This window comes from Zalophus californianus, chromosome 1 (genome assembly GCF_009762305.2).
Source record: "Zalophus californianus isolate mZalCal1 chromosome 1, mZalCal1.pri.v2, whole genome shotgun sequence".
In the NCBI taxonomy this organism is placed as follows: domain Eukaryota; kingdom Metazoa; phylum Chordata; class Mammalia; order Carnivora; family Otariidae; genus Zalophus; species Zalophus californianus.
In genome coordinates this window covers 144,527,763-144,548,885 of record NC_045595.1, presented here as the reverse complement: position 1 = coordinate 144,548,885, position 21,123 = coordinate 144,527,763, and the positions used below count along the sequence as shown (strand labels likewise).

Genomic DNA, 21,123 nt, shown 5'->3' with positions numbered 1-21,123 from the left:
AATGGAACAGAATACAGAGCCCAGAGATAACCCTACACTTATATGGTCAGTTAATCTATGACAAAGGAGGTAAGAATATACAATGGGGAAAAAGCAGTCTTTTCAATAAATGGCATTGGGAAAACTGGACAGCTACATGCAGAAAGAATTTTTTTCTGGACCACTTTCTAGCACCATACACATAAATAAACTTAAAATGGATTAGAGACCTAAATGTAAGACCTGAAATCATAAAACTTCTAGAAGAGAACATAAGCAACAATATCTTTGACATTGGCCGTAGCAGCATTTTTCTAGATATATCTCATCTCCTAAGGCAAGGAAAAGAAAAGCAGAAACTACTGGGACTACATCAAAATAAAAAGCTTTTGCACAGTGAAGGAAACCATCAATAAGATAGAAAGGCAGCCTACTGAATGGGAGAAGCTATTTGTAAATGATATATCCAATAAGGGGTTAAGATCTAAAAAATATAAAGAACTTATACAACTCAACACCAAAACCCCCCACAAATGATCTGATTAAAAATGGGCAGAGGACCTGAATAGACATTTTTCCAAAGAAGATACTCAACATCAGTATTTTTTTTTTTTGATCAGATTATCACAACTTTGTCCAATAAAAGCCCAGGATAATGCCTTTTAATAATTTTTTTCTGTTTTTTAGCAAAGTTTTGTGAGGGAACAAAATTAGGTGTGTATCCAGATCATCTTGATGAAGAAGCTGGTGGCATTGCTGAAATACCTGTTATGAAAAGCCATACATGAGAAATAATAGAGATTATAGGAAAAATAGGGATAGGGCTGCCCTAAAAACCTGTGTAAGTTTGTAACTAGAATACTTGCAGGAACTTTAGAATCTCAGTAAAAATACTAGAATAGTTAAATTTGTAATAAATGAATACTACAGTATGATAGGAATTAACTTTAAAAATTGACGAAGATTGCATAATGGAAGGGTACAGAAGGGTTGAGGCTACTCAGTTATGATGACAAAGGCAAAACATATAAAGATCAGAGAGAATGAATGAAGTACACACTTTTGAGTACAAGCACATGGCCAAAATGAGCCAAAAAGAATGGAGGGGATTCCTTTGTTCCTGAACCCAGGTTCTGCTGTGTAGTATACTTTGCTTTCAGCTTCTCTGATTTGGTACAAAAACATTAGTTTCTATAAACTGGGAATGAACCAACAAGATTTCTGTATTGTATTGACATCTTTTTCCTATCTGGTAATTGCTTATGAGGTAATTCACATTATTGAACATGTTTTAGTAAAACATTTTTAAAAAATTTTGAAATCATTTCAAACTTATAGACAAGTTCCCAGTATTGTACAAATAACCCCCCCCCCCAACTATTTCAGAGTAGGTTTCTAACATGATGCCCTATCACCCATTGTTTTAGTGTTAACTTCCCACACCCTAGGACATTTCTCTTATAAAACCACGGTACTGCCATCATAATCAGGAAATGAGCATTGATATATGGCTACAGTTTAGTCCCAAACATCTTTAAGTTTAACAACTGTCCCAGTATGTTCTTTATAGCATAAAGATCCAGTCCAGAAGTACAGGTAACATTAGATGTCACAGCTCTTCAGTTTCCTTCCCTCAGGAATAGTCCCTCAGTCTTACTCTGACCTTCTTGACCTTGATAGTTTTGAAGAAAACAAACGAGTTATTTTGGAAAATGTCCTTCAGTGTAAGTTTGATGTTTACTTGCAAGGTTATGCATCTTTGGCAGATAGGTTATATGAATGATGCTGTGTTCTTCTCAGTGCATATTCAGGTGGTACATAACTTTGATTTGTCCCATTATTGGTGATGTTCACTGTGATCACTTGATTAAGGTGGTGTTTGCTAGACTTCTGTACTGTAATATTCCTTTTGTAGATAATAAGTATTTTGTAGGGGAGGTACTTTGAGACTATGTGAATATTCTGTTCCTCGTCAGGCTTTAAATGTTATTTAATTATGTCAGTATAGGCCACTACTTTTTTCAGTGTGTTATAATCCATTACTATGATTATTTGTTTTGCTGTTCAAATTGACCCAAGTTTGGGCATCTGGGTGGCTCAGTCAGTTAAGCGTCTGCCTCTGGCTCAGGTCCCGATCCCAGGGTCCTGGGATTGAGTCCCACATTGGGCTCCTTGCTCAGTGGGGAGTCTGCTTCTCCCTCTCCCTCTGACTCTCCCCGCCCCCCATGCTCATGTGTTCTCTCTCTCACTCTCTCTCTCTCTCTCAAATAAATAAATAAATAAATAAATTCTTTAAAAAATTGATCCAAATTTGGCCAGTGGAACCCTGGCTTCTGTATCCTTTTGACATGTTCCCATCAATCTGAGTTCCTCCTAACTTTCTAGCATGATGAGGTGTTCCAGGTTCATCTTGCACTTTCTCTGTACCAGTGCTAAAATCAGCAGTTTCTCCGAAGAGCCCTAGTTCCTTTTGCTGGTGAATGGCTTTTAGAAACCATGATAAAGGAATATATGTATGTATATACACATAGACATGTTTACAGCTATATTTCTTTATATATCTGTTTATATTGAAAACCATTAGTGTGCCTCTTATATCTCCAGTTGTAAGCACACACAACAGGGTTTGTTCTAATTCTCTCCTTTCCATATGAATAAATGGCTCCCTTTTATTTTTAACATGTTTACTTATATGATCAGTCCCCCTGTATGTAACCAACAACCTTCTTTTCTGCCTGTTGCCCCTCATCAGGCTCTAGCACTTCACACTAGTGCTTTCTTCTCCCTCCTCAGTCTTTCACTTCCCTTGCTGGGAATATAATTATAATTATGTAATTGATTTATTCTTTAGTAAAAAGCCATACCATTTCCAGTTATTCACTGCAGTAATCAAAACAACTTGCTTGCAGTTCATTGGATACTTTGGAAAAACTTGATATAAAATAATAATATTAATTTTATTCTTGAGTCTTAATAGTCTCATGTTTATTCCATCTATCTCTGATCTTGCATGTTAAGTGTTTCCCTTTCTCTTCACCCTCATATCTTGTACATGTGTTCAGTGTGTCATTTATTTTATATATATACATATAAATTAAATGTAAATATTTATTTAGATAAATAATATATCATTTCCAATGTTTATGTTTCTTCTGACAAGACTAAATGCTAGTTGATGGAGGAACCTATTTCTTTTTATCCTTGAATCTGTAATGCCTAGAACACTACCTGGCTTAGGCCTATAATAAGCCTTTAATTTATTGATTGGAAGCTTTGTTTTGGAGCAGGTATGTGTAGCATAGTATTGCAATCTTTTTTTTTTTTTTAAACAAGTAATTCTTAATTCTTTTAGAAGCTGGATAAGAAATCATCTCCATCCACAGGAAGCCTGGATTCTGGAAATGAGTCAAAAGATAAATTATTGAAAGGAGAAAGTGCACTGCAGCGAGTCCAGTGTATTCCTGGCAATGCTAGCTGCTGTGACTGTGGTCTGGCGGATCCACGGTGGGCCAGCATCAACCTGGGCATCACCCTGTGTATAGAGTGTTCTGGGATTCACCGGTGGGTAGGCCTGCGCCGGGTGGGACACTTCTCTGGGGTGAATACACATAGTAAATTATCGTGTCCCGTTGCTTACAGGGCCTTTTCCACTTGCCTTAATGTGACTGCCATTTGTATCTTTATAACTTCTGTAGACTGAATAAAATTCTTTTTTGTGGAGTGCCTTAGAGGACTTTGTTTTACTATTTATTATTAGCCAGAAGAGCTCTACTTATTTACATACATGTTGAGGGCTGTATTAGCAACTTTGTTCCATTAAAAGAGAAGTAATTTGCATAATATGCAAATAGAGACTTGATGGCTTTCTATATTAATATAGTCTTTTTTTTCCCTCTAGGAGTCTTGGAGTTCATTTTTCAAAAGTACGATCTTTAACTTTAGACACCTGGGAGCCTGAACTTTTAAAGGTAAAATATATACTTAAAAATGTTTCAGATTTTCACATAAAAGATCAGGATTTTAGAATCTTGATTTAAAAAATGTATGAGTTTCTCAATGCTAACAATAAACTGAATTTTACTGGCACACATCTGAGGCTATTTTGGCAAATCTGATATTTTCATAATTGGGTTTTTTTAATTGCTAAGTTTATGCAGCACTTTTAGTTGCAAGTCACTTCACCTTTTAAGGAAAACAGCTTTCCTACATTTTTATGTTTTCTCAAAAAAACCTTCAATTCTGTGCCTTAATTTTAGTTTTTTATAATTATATAAATTTTTGTTAAAAGAATAACAGACATATTAGTGTGCTCCCAAATGGATTGGTATAGCGTGTTGTTAATCATTGGGCCATTTTAGCATAGGACCATTTGCAGATTTACATTTCTCAAGGTAGTAGTCATCAGACTAAGACATCCTTTCGCCTTGTGTAAGTTGTGCAAGGATTCATATCTATGAAAATATCATAAATCATTTTAGACCACTATTCGGGTTCTGGTAAGATTTATAAAACTCATATTGGTAAACAATATATTCCTTTTAATTCCCACCATTTAGTTTACCATATTTGTAAAAAATATATATATATATGTATATATATATATTAGTTTAAAGATTGTAGTTTACTCTGCATTTATTTCTGTGTGAAATTGTGTTAATGTGCTTGTATTTTTATTTCAATCCATAGATAAACTAGTAATCCTCTCACTTATGTAAAGTAAAACATTTGCTTTGTGGAATTATTGTGTAAACATCTGGATGAAAGTGATAAATTGGTTCCTAAGGTAGAGCACTATTTAGATAGATCCTATTAATTGTTATGAATTCAAAGGAGAAGAAAGTGGAGGATGAGAGGTAGAAACCTAATTTTTCGGCATCAGTTTTGTAGCTCTGAACTTAATAGATTCAATTTTTAAAATTTGGTTGAAACACAGTTGTCTGGTACATTAAAAAATATAACCACAAGTGTTAAACAAAATACTTTGAAACTCATATAAAATATAAGGAGAAAATAGTTTACTTCTGTTTTAAAACTTAACCAGTTTGGTCTTTTTTCATTTAATTTACCAAGCATTGTGAATAGTATGCAGCATTGTGCTAGCCATAGTTGAGGGAAGGTGAGTTAGGAGAAACCCTTTCTTGTAAGAGTGGTAGTCTTCTAGGCAAAATGATGATATTGCTCTTACTCCTTTTCTTAATTTGTTTTAACTTTAAATGTATTTGTGGGACGAGCATTGGCAGAATATGCAAAAGGAATGAGTTAATTGTGTGTGCTTTAAGGACTTTTATAGTATTTTTAGGAATTTGTAGCTTATTTTTCTATTTTCCTGCCAAAACAGCTTATGTGTGAGTTGGGAAATGATGTTATAAATCGAGTTTATGAAGCTAAAGTGGAAAAAATGGGAATAAAGAAACCACAACCAGGACAAAGGTACTATTTCAGTTGTCTCCATGTATTACTTTTTTTTTCATAAGCAGGAATATAGCTAAGATTTTATTTCACTATAATTGATATGTAATATTGAGACAGACTGTTTAGAAGATACTGTTAAAATATGTCTATCTCTTTCTTGGGTAGGTATTAGATAATTATTTTTTATTGATTAGATAATCAACTCTAGGCTCCAGATGAGAATCTTAAATATTAAAAGTCTACATAGAATGTAAAAGCTCTTAGCAGTTAAAGTAGACCAGTTCTGTTATTGGCAGGCCTTTATAAAGAGGTAATCTGTTCATTAATGTCTCTAAGGATCAAGTTTCTATTATCAACAATGAATGAATAGTTTTACATTGTTTGACTTCAATAAATATCTGTTAAGGGGTCCCTGGGTGGCTCAGTCGGTTGAGTGTCCAACTCTTGATTTCAGCTCAGGTCATGGTCTCGGGGATTGGGGATCGAGCCCTGCTTCTGGCTCCGCACTGGGCATGGAGCCTGCTAAAGATTCTCTTCCTCTCGCTCTCCCCCCTCTCCCCCCATGCTTGTGCTCGCTCTCTCTCAAAAAAAAAAAAAAAAATATATATATATATATGTATATGTATATATATTTGTTAATCATGTACTTTATACATGGCATTATGATATTAAAGAATTAAAGGTGAAAGGGTAGCTTCTGGTAGGGGAGAGTACTTAATTGCTGTGTTTGAAATTATACTTCCAATTCTATATATAGAGGCTTATTGAATGAAGTGGCTAGGAGTGCCCTCAAGGTACAAAATTAGTTTTTATTGTTGATGTTGCTTTTAGTCTTTATGATTATTTTTAGCATTAAAATTTTATTTGCCATAATCCTGTGTTGGGATTTTATGTTCGACTAAATCTTTATGTATAATCAATATTTTTTTAAAATATTTTATTTGAGAGAGAAAGAGAGCGAGCGAGCAAGCACAAGTAAGGGGTGGGGCAGAGGGAGAGGGAGAAGCAGGCTCCCCTCTGAGCAGGAAGCCTGACACCAGACCCCAGGATCATGACCTGAGCCAAAGGCAGATGTTTGACTGAGCTACCCAGGTGCCCCTATGTATAATCAATATTATTTTAAAGTTATTGCTGTCTGAACTAGTATCACTTAAGTGAGATTATTTGCTAAAGCATGGCCAAGTTATTTCAGACCTTGAAATATCTTTCTATTTTAGCCAAAGATTTAACTATTTTAAAAGGATATAAGTAAGAAAAAGCATAGAACAGACTTGGCATTTTATGATTGTATCAGAAAAGTTTAAAATGTGACATTTTTCCATCCGCTTTAATTAGGAGTGCTATGTTGTTTTAAAGTAGTTGTCTTAGGAATGACTGACAACAGTGATAGTTCATCTATTGATGTTATCTATTGGAGTAAAATGAAATTAAAGTTAATTTCTGTAAATTTTTATAGTTTCCTTGGTAATGTTTTCCATTTTGTAAAAAGCACAAGGGGAAAAAAAAAACAAACACAAGGGAATATGTAGAGAAATGAATGAGCCCAGAAATTAAGAGAAGAAGAGAGTGCCATGTTAATACTTGTGATTTTTCAGTTAGTTTATTACTTGTATTTTATTTGAACATGAGATCATAGTTTATTAAATATTTGGAAGGGAAATATGTTGCATAATATCACAAATTTAGTTTTAACTAGTAATACATTTAGTGACTTTTTAGGAAATATTTGGTATGTAATGGCTTCTTTTCAGTATTAGCCATACTAAGAGATTAAGCAGAACATCATGACATTTTTATGTATACCAGACAGGAGAAAGAGGCATATATCAAAGCAAAATATGTGGAGAGGAAATTTGTGGATAAATATTCTATATCATCATCACCTTCTGAGCAGGAAAAAAGGATGATCTCCAAAAGTTGTGAAGAAAAGAGGCTGAGCATTTCTAAACTTGGGCCCAGTGACCAAGTCAAAGTACCTCCCCAAAGTTCAGGTATTATAGCTTACTTGTTGTATATAGAAATATTTTCTTAAGCTGAAGTCACTTTCTTAATCTCTGAATTAGTAGCCATTGTAGATTATTTAAATGCTAAAAACCTGTTTCCTTCTACATATTCTAAGGAAAAATTGGATTTCTATGGCTTTAAAAAAGTTAAAATGCAATAGCATCTTGGTAATTCACAGTTCTAGGTAATGCGTATATTCTAAGGAATAAAACTGCTTAAGGTGCAGGGGGAGATGGGAATTATAAATCTATCATGGCAACAAGCCCTAAATATCTGATTAACCACCTAATATCCTTCCTATTTTTTTCCTCCTAAATTTTTCCCAGTAACGTTTTTTTCCTGCCCTTTTCCCTTCTTATGGCCTGCTTTGTGCTTTGCTAACTTGCATGTCCCCAGTGGTTGCTGTAAATAGCGACGAGGCCAGGCGGGAGTCTCTGTTCTGTCCTGATGAGCTAGATTCACTCTTCTCCTACTTTGATACTTCTTCAAAACTACGTAGTAGTAAGTACTACTCTTGTGCAGCATTCCAAGTCTGTGCCAGTGGTCATTGTGCGGTGTGGCCATTTCTCTAGATGTTACCCATTGTCTCAGAATTACACATTACTGGCAGTCATACAATAAATTAAGCTCTTCACCACGCCTGACATATTATGGGGTAAAGAGATGTTTTGCGACTCTGAAGATAAGTTTATTTTCAGGCTTTGTGATTGATTGATATTTTGATAAGCTAAATGTTCGAAAGGATTAAAGTTTATTAAATGTATTGTGGTAGTGGCCAAGTTCATGTTGACATATCAGAGCTCATTTTAAAACCTTCTTGTTTGTGGTAGATTGTTTTCTGAATGGCATGAACTTTAATCACTAGCTGATTTTTCTTTAAAACAGTCAAAAGTAATGATAGTGGAATCCAGCAGAGCTCTGATGATGGAAGAGAATCTTTACCCTCCACGGTGTCTGCCAATAGTTTATATGAGCCTGGTGAGTTTTGGTGAAATTCAATGTGAATTGGTATTGTTTGCTGAAAAATACATGTGCTTTGTGCTTAGTCTTGATTAAATAATTTCTGAAGAAAGTGGTTAGCCTTTTAGAAGGTGTTGTCAAATGAGAAAGCAGCTATTTCTTTCCATATTTAGAAGTTCTCTTGTAGCTGTACATTCTTCTAGGCCTCGTGATACGTGCTGGAAGTGCCTAGTCAGTCACTAAGGACGCTTTCTCATCCACATGAACTACGTTTTATTACTCTTTATCTTTTTTTTATGGCTGTTTTATCAGGAGAAAGAGATTAGCCACTCCCTCTCCATTGTATTTTTTTCTGACCTGTGCTTTCTTCCTACATTCTCTCCTTCTTGAGTTCCATGATTTCGATCTTGCAGAATACCCAGGGTAGTGAGCATTTTTTTGAATTACTTGAATTGCTTGTACTGTAAATTGTGGTGGTATTAAACCATCCTAGGAATAAAGTAAGGCTTGGTCTAGTAGTAAAATTCTTTAGGAATTTTTTTACCAGCCTTTGTGAGTCCTTAAATCCAGGCTTTTATAGGAATATACCTAATTTTAATCTAGTACAGAGTAATTAACTTCCCGTTGAATCCTGGCAGGACCACAAAAGTCTAGCATACCAATCAACGTCTTTATGAGAGAAGAAGTTTGACTGGGAAGTGATCAGTCTGTTGGAAATAACATATTTTTGTGAAAATCTCCCATTCGCTCGTTTTGTTAAATTAGCGGTTTCTTTTACATCTTTTACATTGTGGTACATTGTAGGAATTCAGTTTTATTTTTTAGATTGTGGTAAGATGTACATAACAGAAAATTTACCATCCTCCCCATTTTTAAATGGAGAGTTGCGTGGCAGTGGCCCTCATGCTGCTGTCACCACTGTCCAGCCACAGAGCTCTCTTCGTCTTACACGACTGAAACCCTGTACCGGAGAAACGAGGACTTCCCATTCTCGCCCGCCCTGCTCGTTTTTATTGACGTATTTGTGTTTGCTTTTCAGAGGGAGAAAGGCAAGATTCTTCTGTGTTTCTCGACTCTAAACATCTTAACCCAGGACTCCAGCTTTATAGGGCTTCATATGAAAAAAATCTTCCTAAAATGGCTGAGGCTTTGGCTCATGGTGCAGATGTGAACTGGGCTAATTCAGAGGAAAATAAAGCAACACCACTTATTCAGGCTGTATTAGGGGTATGAATCCATACATTGTAAAACATGAAAAATTATAATTCATTGTGAACATAGCTTTAGCATTATTTTTTGCTTTAAGAGATGGGTTGGAAAGTAGAAGAAAAAGCTGGTAGTGAGTTCTGAGCACCACTTTGATTGTGTAAGTTCAGTTTTTTTTTCCTCAGTGGAAGAGAATTCTGGTGATGAATGTGTAGTGTCTTTTGCTACATCACAGACTGCAAATTGAATCCCTATTGACGTCATTCTTGGGAAGAAAATAATGTAACATCATTTTTCTGCTTTTACTGGGGAGTATTTTCTCTTTTGGGAAAAAGGAAACAGGCTATCAGAGTAAATACCTGTTTTTAATAGGAATATATTATTGTTTGCTCTTCGTACATTGTTATCCTTCTGTTTTCCTTTAAGGGTTCTTTGGTGACCTGCGAGTTTCTTCTACAGAATGGTGCTAACGTGAACCAGAGAGATGTGCAGGGGCGGGGCCCTCTGCACCATGCCACTGTCTTGGGACATACAGGGTAAACTGTTGTGCTTACATATTTAAGTAGATTTTATTTGAAAAATTATTTTGGAATAATGTTTTGCTTTTTCTCAGGTGAAGGCCCATTGGGTAGAGTTTATAAAATGATACTTTCCTATGACTTCTATTGTCATGATAGAATTTGAAATTTTAAAAATCTCATGCAGAAAAGAACTATTGTTACTTTTCAGATAAGAAAGTTGCAAAGCCTATTTTGAACTTTACTTGCCATTTATATAGATCAGTTTTAGTCTTTAAAACTTTTACTGAAATTATGGTTTTTTTTTCAGCAACTAAATCTGTGTTTGTATTTATGCATGTTCACATACATTACATGCATAGCACACACATTTGGGGAGAGTTTTGTAATTTTGGACATTTGAGTTTTCCCACAGGGTAGCTAAAGTCCAATTTTAAAGTAAATTCTTAGTCTGTGCTATTGCTGTAGAGGTGTCTGAAGCGATATTTAGACTCACAGAACAATAAAGTCATGAAAATGGATTTTCTAATAAAAGGTGCAAATGAAGTAAAAATGTTGACCTTAAATGAAAAGTTTGTGTCATAGGTGATTGTTCTTAAATAAAATATCTCCGGATATCCAATTCTTATTATCCCAACAAGCAAGACGCTGTCCCTTTTTAAGTGTATTTAAAGCATCTTCTATTTTTTTTAAGGATTTTCTACTTTTATCATAGCTTACTTTTGTCTGTGAGCAAAGAGACTGAGTTCAATAACTTCATCATAAAAACTTCTGTATACTTAAAAATGTTCATATTTTATTTTTGTATTCTTAAACAGCCACTCTTCCCATTTTACTTCATAGACTCCATTTATTCATCCTATCATATTTTTTCATTTTTGTCAGTTTCTTCCAGTTTTGAATATTTGTGGAGTCCAGAGGGAGGATTACCTTCCACTCTTTGCTGTTGAATTATCGTTGATATGTTAACATTGCCTTGGCTTCCTTCTTTTGCAAATAATGACCTTGAGTGATTTCTGTTTTAAGTTTATGGATATATATGTACATCTTTTTCTGATATTATTTGAGGGTAGGGACCATAATTATACATTCCATCTTGCTGCAGAGCACCAAGTTAAATGTAAAAACATCTGGAGATTTGTAAAATGGTGATCATGGTAAATTTTTATTATTAGAGCCAGTGTTCAATAAATAGCTGGAGAATGAGTCAAGAATTTCCTAGTGAAAATGTTATTTCTTTAGGTAGTGCTTTTTATTTTTTAAGGTGAATACTATTTTTTTTTCTCATTGGCAATGTCTCAAAAATGCTGTTTTCTGAAACAGGCAGGTATGTTTATTTCTAAAACGAGGTGCCAATCAACACGCCACTGATGAAGAAGGGAAAGACCCTTTGACCATTGCTGTGGAAGCAGCCAATGCGGATATAGTGACCTTGTGAGTGTTTTCCTTTTACCTGATTATTTCTCAATGTATTATTATATAGGGTTTTAGCATAGTTTCATGCATAGGTGTGAACTATAAACTTGATTGTTTACTGTGTGCCACGAACCTCTCTAGACACATTAAACATAGTAAGTGCTTTACACACATGAACTTACTTGGTTCTCACAACAACCCTATGAGGAAGAGATTATTGTTATTAGCCTCATTTTATAAGGAAGCCATGCCACAGATAATTTGAGAAACTGGTGACTGGTGGAATGGGTATTTGAAACTAAGAATTTTGTCTCTAAAACCCATGTTCTTAGCCACTTCCTTTATACCACCTGACCAGTAAGGACACAAAACCAGTGGCTTCTCTAAAATGGATCTTTAATTCTCACTGCAGTGCTAGGGCAGGGGTTGGAGTGGTACAGTAACAGGCTGTTACTCTATTCAAGAATCTACATTTTTTCTACCTCAAAAGTTAAAGGATTATAAGTAGGGGGGACAGCTGCATTGATGTCAGTCACTTTTGCAGTAGCATTGCCTTTGGGCAGTGATACTTAGGATCTGTTTGTGCTTATTTTTTTAAGGAATTATTCACATGAACATTCTATTTTAAGATAAAAATACTTGTTTTTTAATGTTTGAATATGACCGAATATGATCAGTTAAAGAGTTTTGAGAACTTAGTTTGATTTTCATCTTAGATCAAAGGTGTTTGTTTACACTGGAACCTAGAAATGTGCTTGTCACCTACACTTTATTGTTATATAGGAAATATGCTGTATGAAGTCACTTACTCATTCTATTCTGGGTTGAATGAAGGCCAGAATTGTTGATCGCCTGCGATACGGGTAGAGGTAGTTTCCTTCACACTACTGAATCTCAGTCGCTTACAAAGAGAAACTCTCCCGGCTGCCTTAAGCACCCGAGCTGCTGCTGGGAATTCTTGACTTGTCGTGTATCCCTCCTCCCTGGCCCCTGCTGAATTAAGACACACAGTAAAACAGTAAAACATGCTTTCTCTGTACTCAATGTCCTTTCCCCACTGGAGAGGTTAGTGTAATTTTGGGGGCTATTGTAGGAAAATTTAGAACTTTTAAATCATTATAGATTCACCATTGGATAAAGATAAGTTATTAAAGAAAAGATAGGGATACTATAGAGAAAGAAACTCTTATAATAACGGCCCCTTTGGGGACCCCTGGGTGGCGCAGTCGGTTGAGTGTCTGACTCTTGGTTTTGGCTCAGGTCATGATCTCAGGGTCATGAGATCAAGCCCCATGTTGGGCTCCAAGCACAGTGGGGAGTCTGATAAAGTTTCTCCCTCTTCCTCCCCCTCCCCATGCTTGCTGTCTTTCTCTAATAAATTAATAAATCTTAAAAAAAAATAATGGCCCCTTTTCCTCAAAAATATCTATTCCCAAATTATCTAAATTTTCTCATTTTACTTTGAGGACTTCAGTTTCACTTAATAATTTTTGAAAATAAGTGTCCTCTCTGAAAAGTCCAAATATCAAAGAGGATTTAAGGCACTATTAACTCATGCAGTGGTTGTGAAGAGATGGAAGGGAATGGAATGGTGGTCTTCCTCTTCTTCTTTTTTTTTTTTTAAAGATTTTATTTATTTATTTGAAAGAGAGAGGATGAGAGAGAGAGAGCACATGAGACGGGGGAGTTTCAGAGGGAGAAGCAGACTCCCCGCTGAGCAGGGAGCCCGATGCGGGACTCAATCCTGGGACTTCAGGATCACGACCTGAGCCCAGCCAACTGAGCCACCCAGAAACCCTGGAATGGTGATATTCTGAAGAGAGGGAAAGCTCATGTCACATGCTGCAGATGTCAGAGAGTGCATATCAGTAGAGGGTGACAGAGCTTTCATTGGGCAGTGAGGTTTTGGTGGCCTGAAGCACAGGCGAATAGTACAAATAGTACAAGGTGGGAGAGGTGCACCAAAGGCAACATTTGCCTCTTTCAAAACGTTGCTTAAAGTTGCTTAAAGTTAGTAAGACAGTGGGAGGAAATTCTTGTCTTCTTAATCCAGTGCTACATGTCTTCCAGCTGCCAGGATGAATAACCCAAAAAAGAATGTATAATTAAATGGTAACCTTGGGAAAATCTTGGTAACCTATGGTCATTTAATACATCAAAATGTAATTCCACTATTATGACATAACACATACTATTTACATACCTGGAACGACCTCACCTCGTGGTGAACCAGAATGAATTTATACGATACAATATGACATCCCACACTGTAGAAGCAACACTTTCAACAGTTGGCAGTTAAAGTGGGGCAGGTTGCTGTAGAAGCCAGTCTGGAGGCAAGTAAGCTACTGGATATGCTGCAAGGGTCCAGCTTAAACAGCTGAAATGTACTTGTTAGAAATCCTTTATTGTCAGGGCACCTGGCTGGCTCAGTCGGTAGAGCATGTGACTCTTGGTCTCGGGGTTGTGAGCTCAGGTCCATTGTTGGGCTTAGAGATTTACTTAAAAATAAAATCTTTAAAGAGAAAAAAATAAATCTTTTATTGCCTTCTCTCATGAGAATTGTGTAAAGAAAACTAAAACTAAAAATTCGTCTATTTTATTGGTAAATACTGGGAAAAGGAAAAGATTATATCAGTGTATGTTTTTACCTGCTTATATAATTCACTAATTTATGAATATATTACATAACTTTAATAATCCTTTCCTTTAATTTTAGGTTGCGTTTAGCAAGAATGAATGAAGAGATGCGGGAATCAGAAGGACTTTATGGACAGCCAGGTCAATATTCTACTAATAACCATACTGAAATGCAGTATAAGAAATGCATTCAGGAATTTATTAGTTTACAATTGGAAGATTCATAGTTCTTTAGAGAACTGACTTAATACTCTAGAGATTTTATAATGTGTAAATTGTGAGTTGTTATATATTGTACCTACTGAATTCTTGGGAGTGGCTAACTCCTGAGCCTTTAAAACTCCATAACTATTCCTACTACAGTACACATTTACTTGCTGTGTTCAACTTTGGCTGCTGACTTCTTTATCTGCTGTACAGATGTCTTCCATATACATTCCAGTGACGCGAATGGAATGATAACCTATCTTTATACCTTACAGCAGCAAAATAGTCATTTTCATTTTGGAATTCTCTTTAGCTGTCAAGTGAATATAACAGAGTTCTTTTCTTTTTGTTATTCAGGGAATTTCTATGAATTGTGTTCAGGGAAAAAAAAATCACCATGTGTTTGGCATATAAAAAGTCAGTATGGAAAATACCTAGAAAACGTTTATTGAATGGAGAGTTCTGTACTCTGATCTAAAATTAAGTTGTAGGTTTAAAAATAAAATTTACTAGTAGTTTAAGAAGTCCATAATGGGAGTGGGGTTAGTTTAAAAGGTATAGAGAAAGGGTCTCACTTTATCTTGAGCTTTGCCCCCAGCAATCTTACGATATTTGTTGGATAAATGTAAGTATTTAGAACAGTATTTCATGAACCTGATGACAGAGTAGACTTGTTAGAGAAACCTCAACTCAGGATCAGTTCACGTCTCATTTTGAGTAATTTTCACCTTTGAGTCAAGATGTCAGGAAAAGGAAGAAATGTTGCTAATCAGATTCCTTTCTTTGATGAACACATCCTACTTAGACATTCTTCACAAAAAAAGTAATAATTGGATCTCCAGTTTCATGAATTTGAGTATATGAATTACTAATTTGTTTTATATTCGTGTATGTATTAGTAAAAAATTTCAGGAATTCATGACCAAAATAATTGAGAATATTAGTTTGAAGTATATTTGATTTTTTAAAATGAATATTAATGTGTTATTTTTAAAGTGGCTTGGTAATATCATCTATTCTTCCTGTTTAAATATGTTTTGAAATTTTGGTATTTTATGCTAGCTTCAGCCATTAACTTTTATTTTAAATGGATTAATATATAGTTAGTATAAATGTGGGGCCATTCTTGTCTCAGAGGACTGTATCTACTACTTATTGTTGGTCTAGTTTAATAGGGAACAAGTAAGAACTTTGAGAATAGAGGCACTTCAGCTAGATATTTCTAATCTAGGGTGTCCCACTTTAATCCTATGGATCAAACAATACTACTGACTTATGGTATACCAAGATGTAAGAGTGCTGATTAAGGGTGAAGTGTCAGCGTTAATTCTGAATTTCACCCATTTGTTTTAAACTTGAATGTTAGATTTTAAATAAGTTATAATTTTGTAACAGATATACTTAAGTGAGAGTATTACTAGGCCATTTTTGAGGCCTTTGTGTTTAAGCACTTTAAAAATAAAATTATTCAAAGGATATAACCTGATATTTGTGAGGTAGGAGTGAACTTCAAGATTTTAAGTTAAAAAATTCTTATTCCTGAAATTTTAAACTTAAATGTTTGGTCAGCTGTTCTTTCCTTAAGCTATTTGCTAATGAAGTTATACCCAACTGATTAGTCTTAAGGTCAGTGGTCACTTTCCTTTGGAGTTGGGAAGCTTGAATGGACAGGGCCTCCATGTTCTTGTGACTTCTAGTTCCACTCAAATTGCTTGGACTTCTGCTGCCACCGTTGAGGAGTGTTCAAATGTCTCTTTCACTGTTGTTTTATATATAAGTTTATGAGCATACACCTTCCTTTCCTCAGTAGAAAAATGAATTTTTCCAATGTATTTGACTGAAAATTTGAACAAAAAAAGCCTCACTTAAAAAAAAAATGGAAATATTTTTTCTATCACTCTCAAATTTTAGAGGTTAAAAATAGATCAGAATTCTGGAAATGGTGTATCAGCAGAATAAAATGAGAGGATAATCTTGATAATAGTTAGATTTTTAATGCATTTAGGGGGTCTCATATGTAAAGCAGAACAATTTTATATACTTATCCAGGTGACCTGGTGAAATGGCACAGCAATTGCTCTCTGGCTACTTTCCCTTCATGAGTCTTTGGAGAGCAAATGTTTGCTCAGGCAGTAGGTCTTTCTTTCCCTCCACTTGTCACTGTTCTTTTTCTCTCATTAATTGTGGTTGATTGTTTTATCTAGATTTTTTTTTTTTTTTGGTGGCCTAGCAATAACTCAGAATTGTGGGTAATTTTAAAATGCAGGTATCTTCAACCTTTTGATAATGAAGGGCCCTATCATTTAAAAGTCTCAGATATAACCTTTGGGAATCATGGACTTATTTCTGAGAAACCCCGCTTCTGAAACTTCTATCTACAACCCTAAGGACCTGAAACTCCCTGTTTTTTGCAAGGCGCTATAAGAGCACACATTTCCTGAAGGGAAGATGTATCCCTCTTTATCAGGTCCTACAACTCTTAAGAGGACTGGGTGAGTGAGTGAAATATCACGCCCTGCTCTCAGTTGCTGGAAACCACTTTGGTGGTTCCCACAGTCTCTGGCTCTATGACTCCTCTTGATTGTTGGCAGAGTTTCTTAGCCAGTTGAAAATTATTGCTTTAGTGAACCACTGCTGGTTATGGGAATATGTTGCTGGCAAAGGTTGATCACTGATCAGTTTTCAAAAGAAAGCTGTAATCAGCCCAGAAAGGGTGGGATCATATACTTGATCACCTTGGGGTGGGGTCTCACGTGCTGCCATCTCTTTGAGGGGAGTGCATTTCAAGAGCAAAATCAACAAAATCTTGGATCATCATCATTGCTGTTGCAATGGATATTCTGAATACCAAAAACCAAAAACTATTTTAAACTATCAGTGGACATACAGCAGTTCATATTTTAAAAATTCAGAACTGTCTGGGCGCATAGAATAGTTAACTATTGGAAGAGAAATAGAATGTGATTAAGTAATTTAAAGTATATAACTTAGCATTACAAATACTGGGTGATTAGTTGCTTACCATTTGTAATAAACTGTTAAATGTACTTCTGTGACCTCCCAGGGCAGCATATTCTGGGTTATTGTTTATGTATTCTAGTGTAGACAAGTTATATTTGCCTTGGGAAAAATTCTAAATGATGAAAATTATACTTAAATTTTAAAGAATCACATTGAAGTTCAATTTATGTTAACTATATTAAGTATCTTAGTCACTATTGTTATTGTAATGTTTGCTTTTTGATAATACATTTTGAGCCCTAAGAAAGGTATTTTATTGATAGTCCATTAATTAATGTTTGTTAGAAACTGAACGTTAACAGGAAGTTTGTGTGTGTGAAGGTGAGACTTCCTTTTGTATTGTATTAACTCTTAAAATGTATTCGTGAAACCAATGATTAGTGTAGCACCAACACTTTCCTTCAAGGAAGCATTTAATTCAGTGAATAAAAGATCTTATAACTTGTTTTGCATGGTACAATGGTTCTACTAAAACGTACTTGTGTAATAGGTACTAGATGATTTAAGAACAAAAGCTGGAAAACCATAAAAAGAAAAAAACCCCTACAGTTTGTTATACAGAATATGCATTGCTAATAGTAGAAGCCATATATTGCCATTGTACTGTTGTAATACTTAAGAATGCTCATCTGGTGCTATCTGTAAACTATTTGGCATTAGTGTCTGCTAGATTCTTCTTCCTATTTCTCCTTGAATGTATAATGTGTGCCTTTTAAGTTACTTCTGGTGTTGAATGGTAAAATCTGTGTTATTTTTGTATTATAATCTGCACTTTACACTTCCTTGGAAAGTAAAATTCCAGACTCTCAAGTTTAAATAGTATTTTAAAAATATTTCTAATGTTTACAATAAATATTTTAAATATTTTAATTCAACATCTAAGGATAAGAATTTTTAAATATTTTGTATGGTTTGTTAATTGATATTTAATGTTGGTCTCTTTTCAGTTTATTTTATATCTTCTAGAATGGCTAAAAATGGGAATAGATTTGTAGTTTGTCTTTTAATGTGAGAGTTTAACTTTTAAAGAAATCGTGGGTGTAATTGGATTGTCCTAACAGTTGTTCCAGTATATCAAATTTTATTTTTATTGTTTTAATAACATAATATGAGTTAGATACTACTCTTAGCCAACTTATTAAGATTTTCTTCTTAACTGTATTTTTTCTTTTTAAAGTAGACTGATTGATTCAGGTCGTGAGAAAATTTCCAGGACTAAATGAAAACTATATAGAGATTTTAATAACTTGCTTTTTACATAGACTAAATACTAAAAGTAACTAAATGTTAAAAGTATTAAAAAATTTTTATTGAAAATCTTGGGTTATGCTGTTAGACCTTTTTACTAGATCTTTATCCCCTTCCCCCAACTTTTTTCCGATTCTCTAGCTTTTGGTATGATACCTACTGCCTCAAAGATCTTGCTTATTAAAAGCTGACAAAACTTACTGCACTATTAACAGCTGTAGCAATGAGTTTGTAATAAGATGGATGCAAGATATGGGAAATAATTATAAAACCATGTTGCAGCAGTAATCATTTAAAACAGTATTTGATGGTTTAAATTTTGAAAACAACTATGCTAAGCTTCTGTGTAAAGCTAATGTTTAACAGGAAGTAGTCATGATGAAAGATTCATCTTGAAAATAAGATTTTACTTTATATAAATCCTTCATCTGAGGAATTCATCTTTATGTATGCATATATTTAGTTTCTCCTACCAAGAAAAACAGTATTCAGTTTGCTGTAGTATCAGTTCTATAATCTGCTTCTCTATAAGCGTATTTGTATGTATATACATACATGTATTACTCTAATTTAACAGACATCTTTGGTATCTGTCCCCCTTTTGTAATAACACTCTTGCTCATATGACCTACAGTAAACAAAAAACCTCTGACTAAATGTGAAACTGACTTTAGTTTAGTCATTTTCTAGGCTTTATTATTTTATAAGCTTAGTAAGCAGTGGATTAGGTGCATTAATTTTAGTTAAGCATTAAAGTTTGAATAAAGAATTTCTTTTTCACATGCTATTTAAATTAAAATGCCTTTTAACTAAAAGATGATATTAAAATAGGCTTTTTTTCTCAACTGGTTATCAGTTTGTCTTATTAATAACTTGCATCCATCAGAAGCATTACTATTTGCTATTGGTCTTTTCTTTTGGCTTTGATCAAGGGAAATATTTATTTCAAGAATGCCTTGTTTACTATACCTCATTTAGAATGACTTTTATTTCTGTGTAAATAAATGTATTTCTTTACATTGCTTTTAAAACACTTGCATCTTTGCTCTTTTCTAACTCTGAGCTTTCCTCTGTGGCTGCATCTGAGGTGCTTTTTTCAGGTATAGCTTTTTTTTCTTTCACTGTATGCTTTTCCAGCATTTATATATGTTAGTCTTTTTTCTTCCAAAAAGCTCATCTGAGCAAAATTTGAATATGATTAATTATAGTTACTAGCCATAAAAATGAATGTTGTTTATTTATACTTTCATTGTATACATTTTAAAAGCGTCTTTGTTTTACTTTCATGCAGGTGATGAAACCTACCAGGATATTTTTCGTGATTTTTCCCAAATGGCATCCAATAATCCAGAGAAACTAAATCGTTTCCAGCAAGATTCACAGAAATTCTGAGTTATTTTAAGAAGGGGAAAATATTAAATTGAATGATCCCCTAATGTGTACATCTGAAATCTCACAAATTTTTACTGCTTTAATTCTACTTAATTTTAGTAGGTATTGAGTGGTTTGGAAAAAAGGTACCCATTCATTGATATTTTTATAAATTAAAACATAGAGCTCTAGTAGTTGGGAGAGGAACCTATTTTAGGACCTCTTTTATATAAAAAAAAAGTGTTTAAAGGGCTATTTTTTATAGATAAAGTTAAATCTAGACTTAGGTCATCTCTAGGTTATAAGATGCTAAGAGTTTAGACAAAATCTCTGTTTTTGCCAATGGGTGGTAGCATTGTTTTTTTTTTTCTATGCATCATGCCCAGGATCATTCAGTCAAGCATGTCTGCATCAAAGTGAGAGCCAGATGTTCTGCCTGCCTGAAGAATATGTCTTTTTTTTTTAGCTTCCCTAATGATTTTTGGTGGTTCAAAAATATTTTTTTTGTTGTTTTGTTTGGTTTTCTAGTATCCTAACTATCATAAACACGATATGTAATTTAATTATCAGAGCTAGAGAATAGGTTTCCTCCATTTGCTCATAAATGTAGTGATACTCCTTAGATGTCTGTTTATTGTCATGTATGTTAACATACGCGTAATGGCTGTACAAGTAGACATAACTCAGTCTTTTAGATTTATTCCATTTTATGAAGCAAAAAGAAGCCCTTAACAATTTTTTTTTTTAAATAACCAAAAGAATCCTTACTTATAGAAGTTGTAGTCCTTCATTGTTGGGTTGGTTTCCTAAAACCTTGACAAATTTATTGATGTAATAAAACTGTGTTTCAAAGGTTACTTGAATGTTGAAAAATTATGCTTTTATCAGATTGTAAAACTTTCAAAGGATAAGTTGATTTATAAAATAATGTAGAGCATTTTTATATTTGAAATTTCTCCTTTTCAAGATAATTTTGCTATTGCATTGAGTGAAAGAAAAATTTCTGTAAAAGAAAAACCTCATGTTTTTCTTAGTTTATACTAAATTATGTAACGATAAATTGCTTTTAAATTTTTTCAACATCTGTGTACTTTGTACACAGTGTACAGTATTTTTAATTATACTATCTATATATCTTTAG

The 21,123-nt window shown here is 34.2% G+C and overlaps 1 protein-coding gene across 2 annotated transcripts in view; it reads left to right on the top strand.

Moving 5' to 3' along the window:
- The window catches only part of ACAP2 (ArfGAP with coiled-coil, ankyrin repeat and PH domains 2), a 139,918-nt gene extending 119,707 nt beyond the window's left edge, over positions 1–20,211 (top strand). The window contains exons 14-24 of one of the 2 annotated variants that reach the window (XM_027582803.2): positions 3,332–3,540; positions 3,878–3,947; positions 5,318–5,409; positions 7,198–7,382; positions 7,792–7,896; positions 8,281–8,373; positions 9,395–9,582; positions 9,988–10,097; positions 11,403–11,513; positions 14,215–14,276; positions 19,903–20,047. In XM_027582803.2, coding sequence (XP_027438604.1) covers positions 3,332–3,540; positions 3,878–3,947; positions 5,318–5,409; positions 7,198–7,382; positions 7,792–7,896; positions 8,281–8,373; positions 9,395–9,582; positions 9,988–10,097; positions 11,403–11,513; positions 14,215–14,276; positions 19,903–20,003 — 1,326 coding nt within the window. In that variant the 3' untranslated portion in view covers positions 20,004–20,047. Of the gene's footprint in view, positions 1–3,331; positions 3,541–3,877; positions 3,948–5,317; positions 5,410–7,197; positions 7,383–7,791; positions 7,897–8,280; positions 8,374–9,394; positions 9,583–9,987; positions 10,098–11,402; positions 11,514–14,214; positions 14,277–19,902 lie in introns of both variants that reach the window. The other variant, XM_027582805.1, reaches the window with a different exon arrangement.
- The last annotated feature ends 912 nt before the right edge of the window (positions 20,212–21,123 follow it).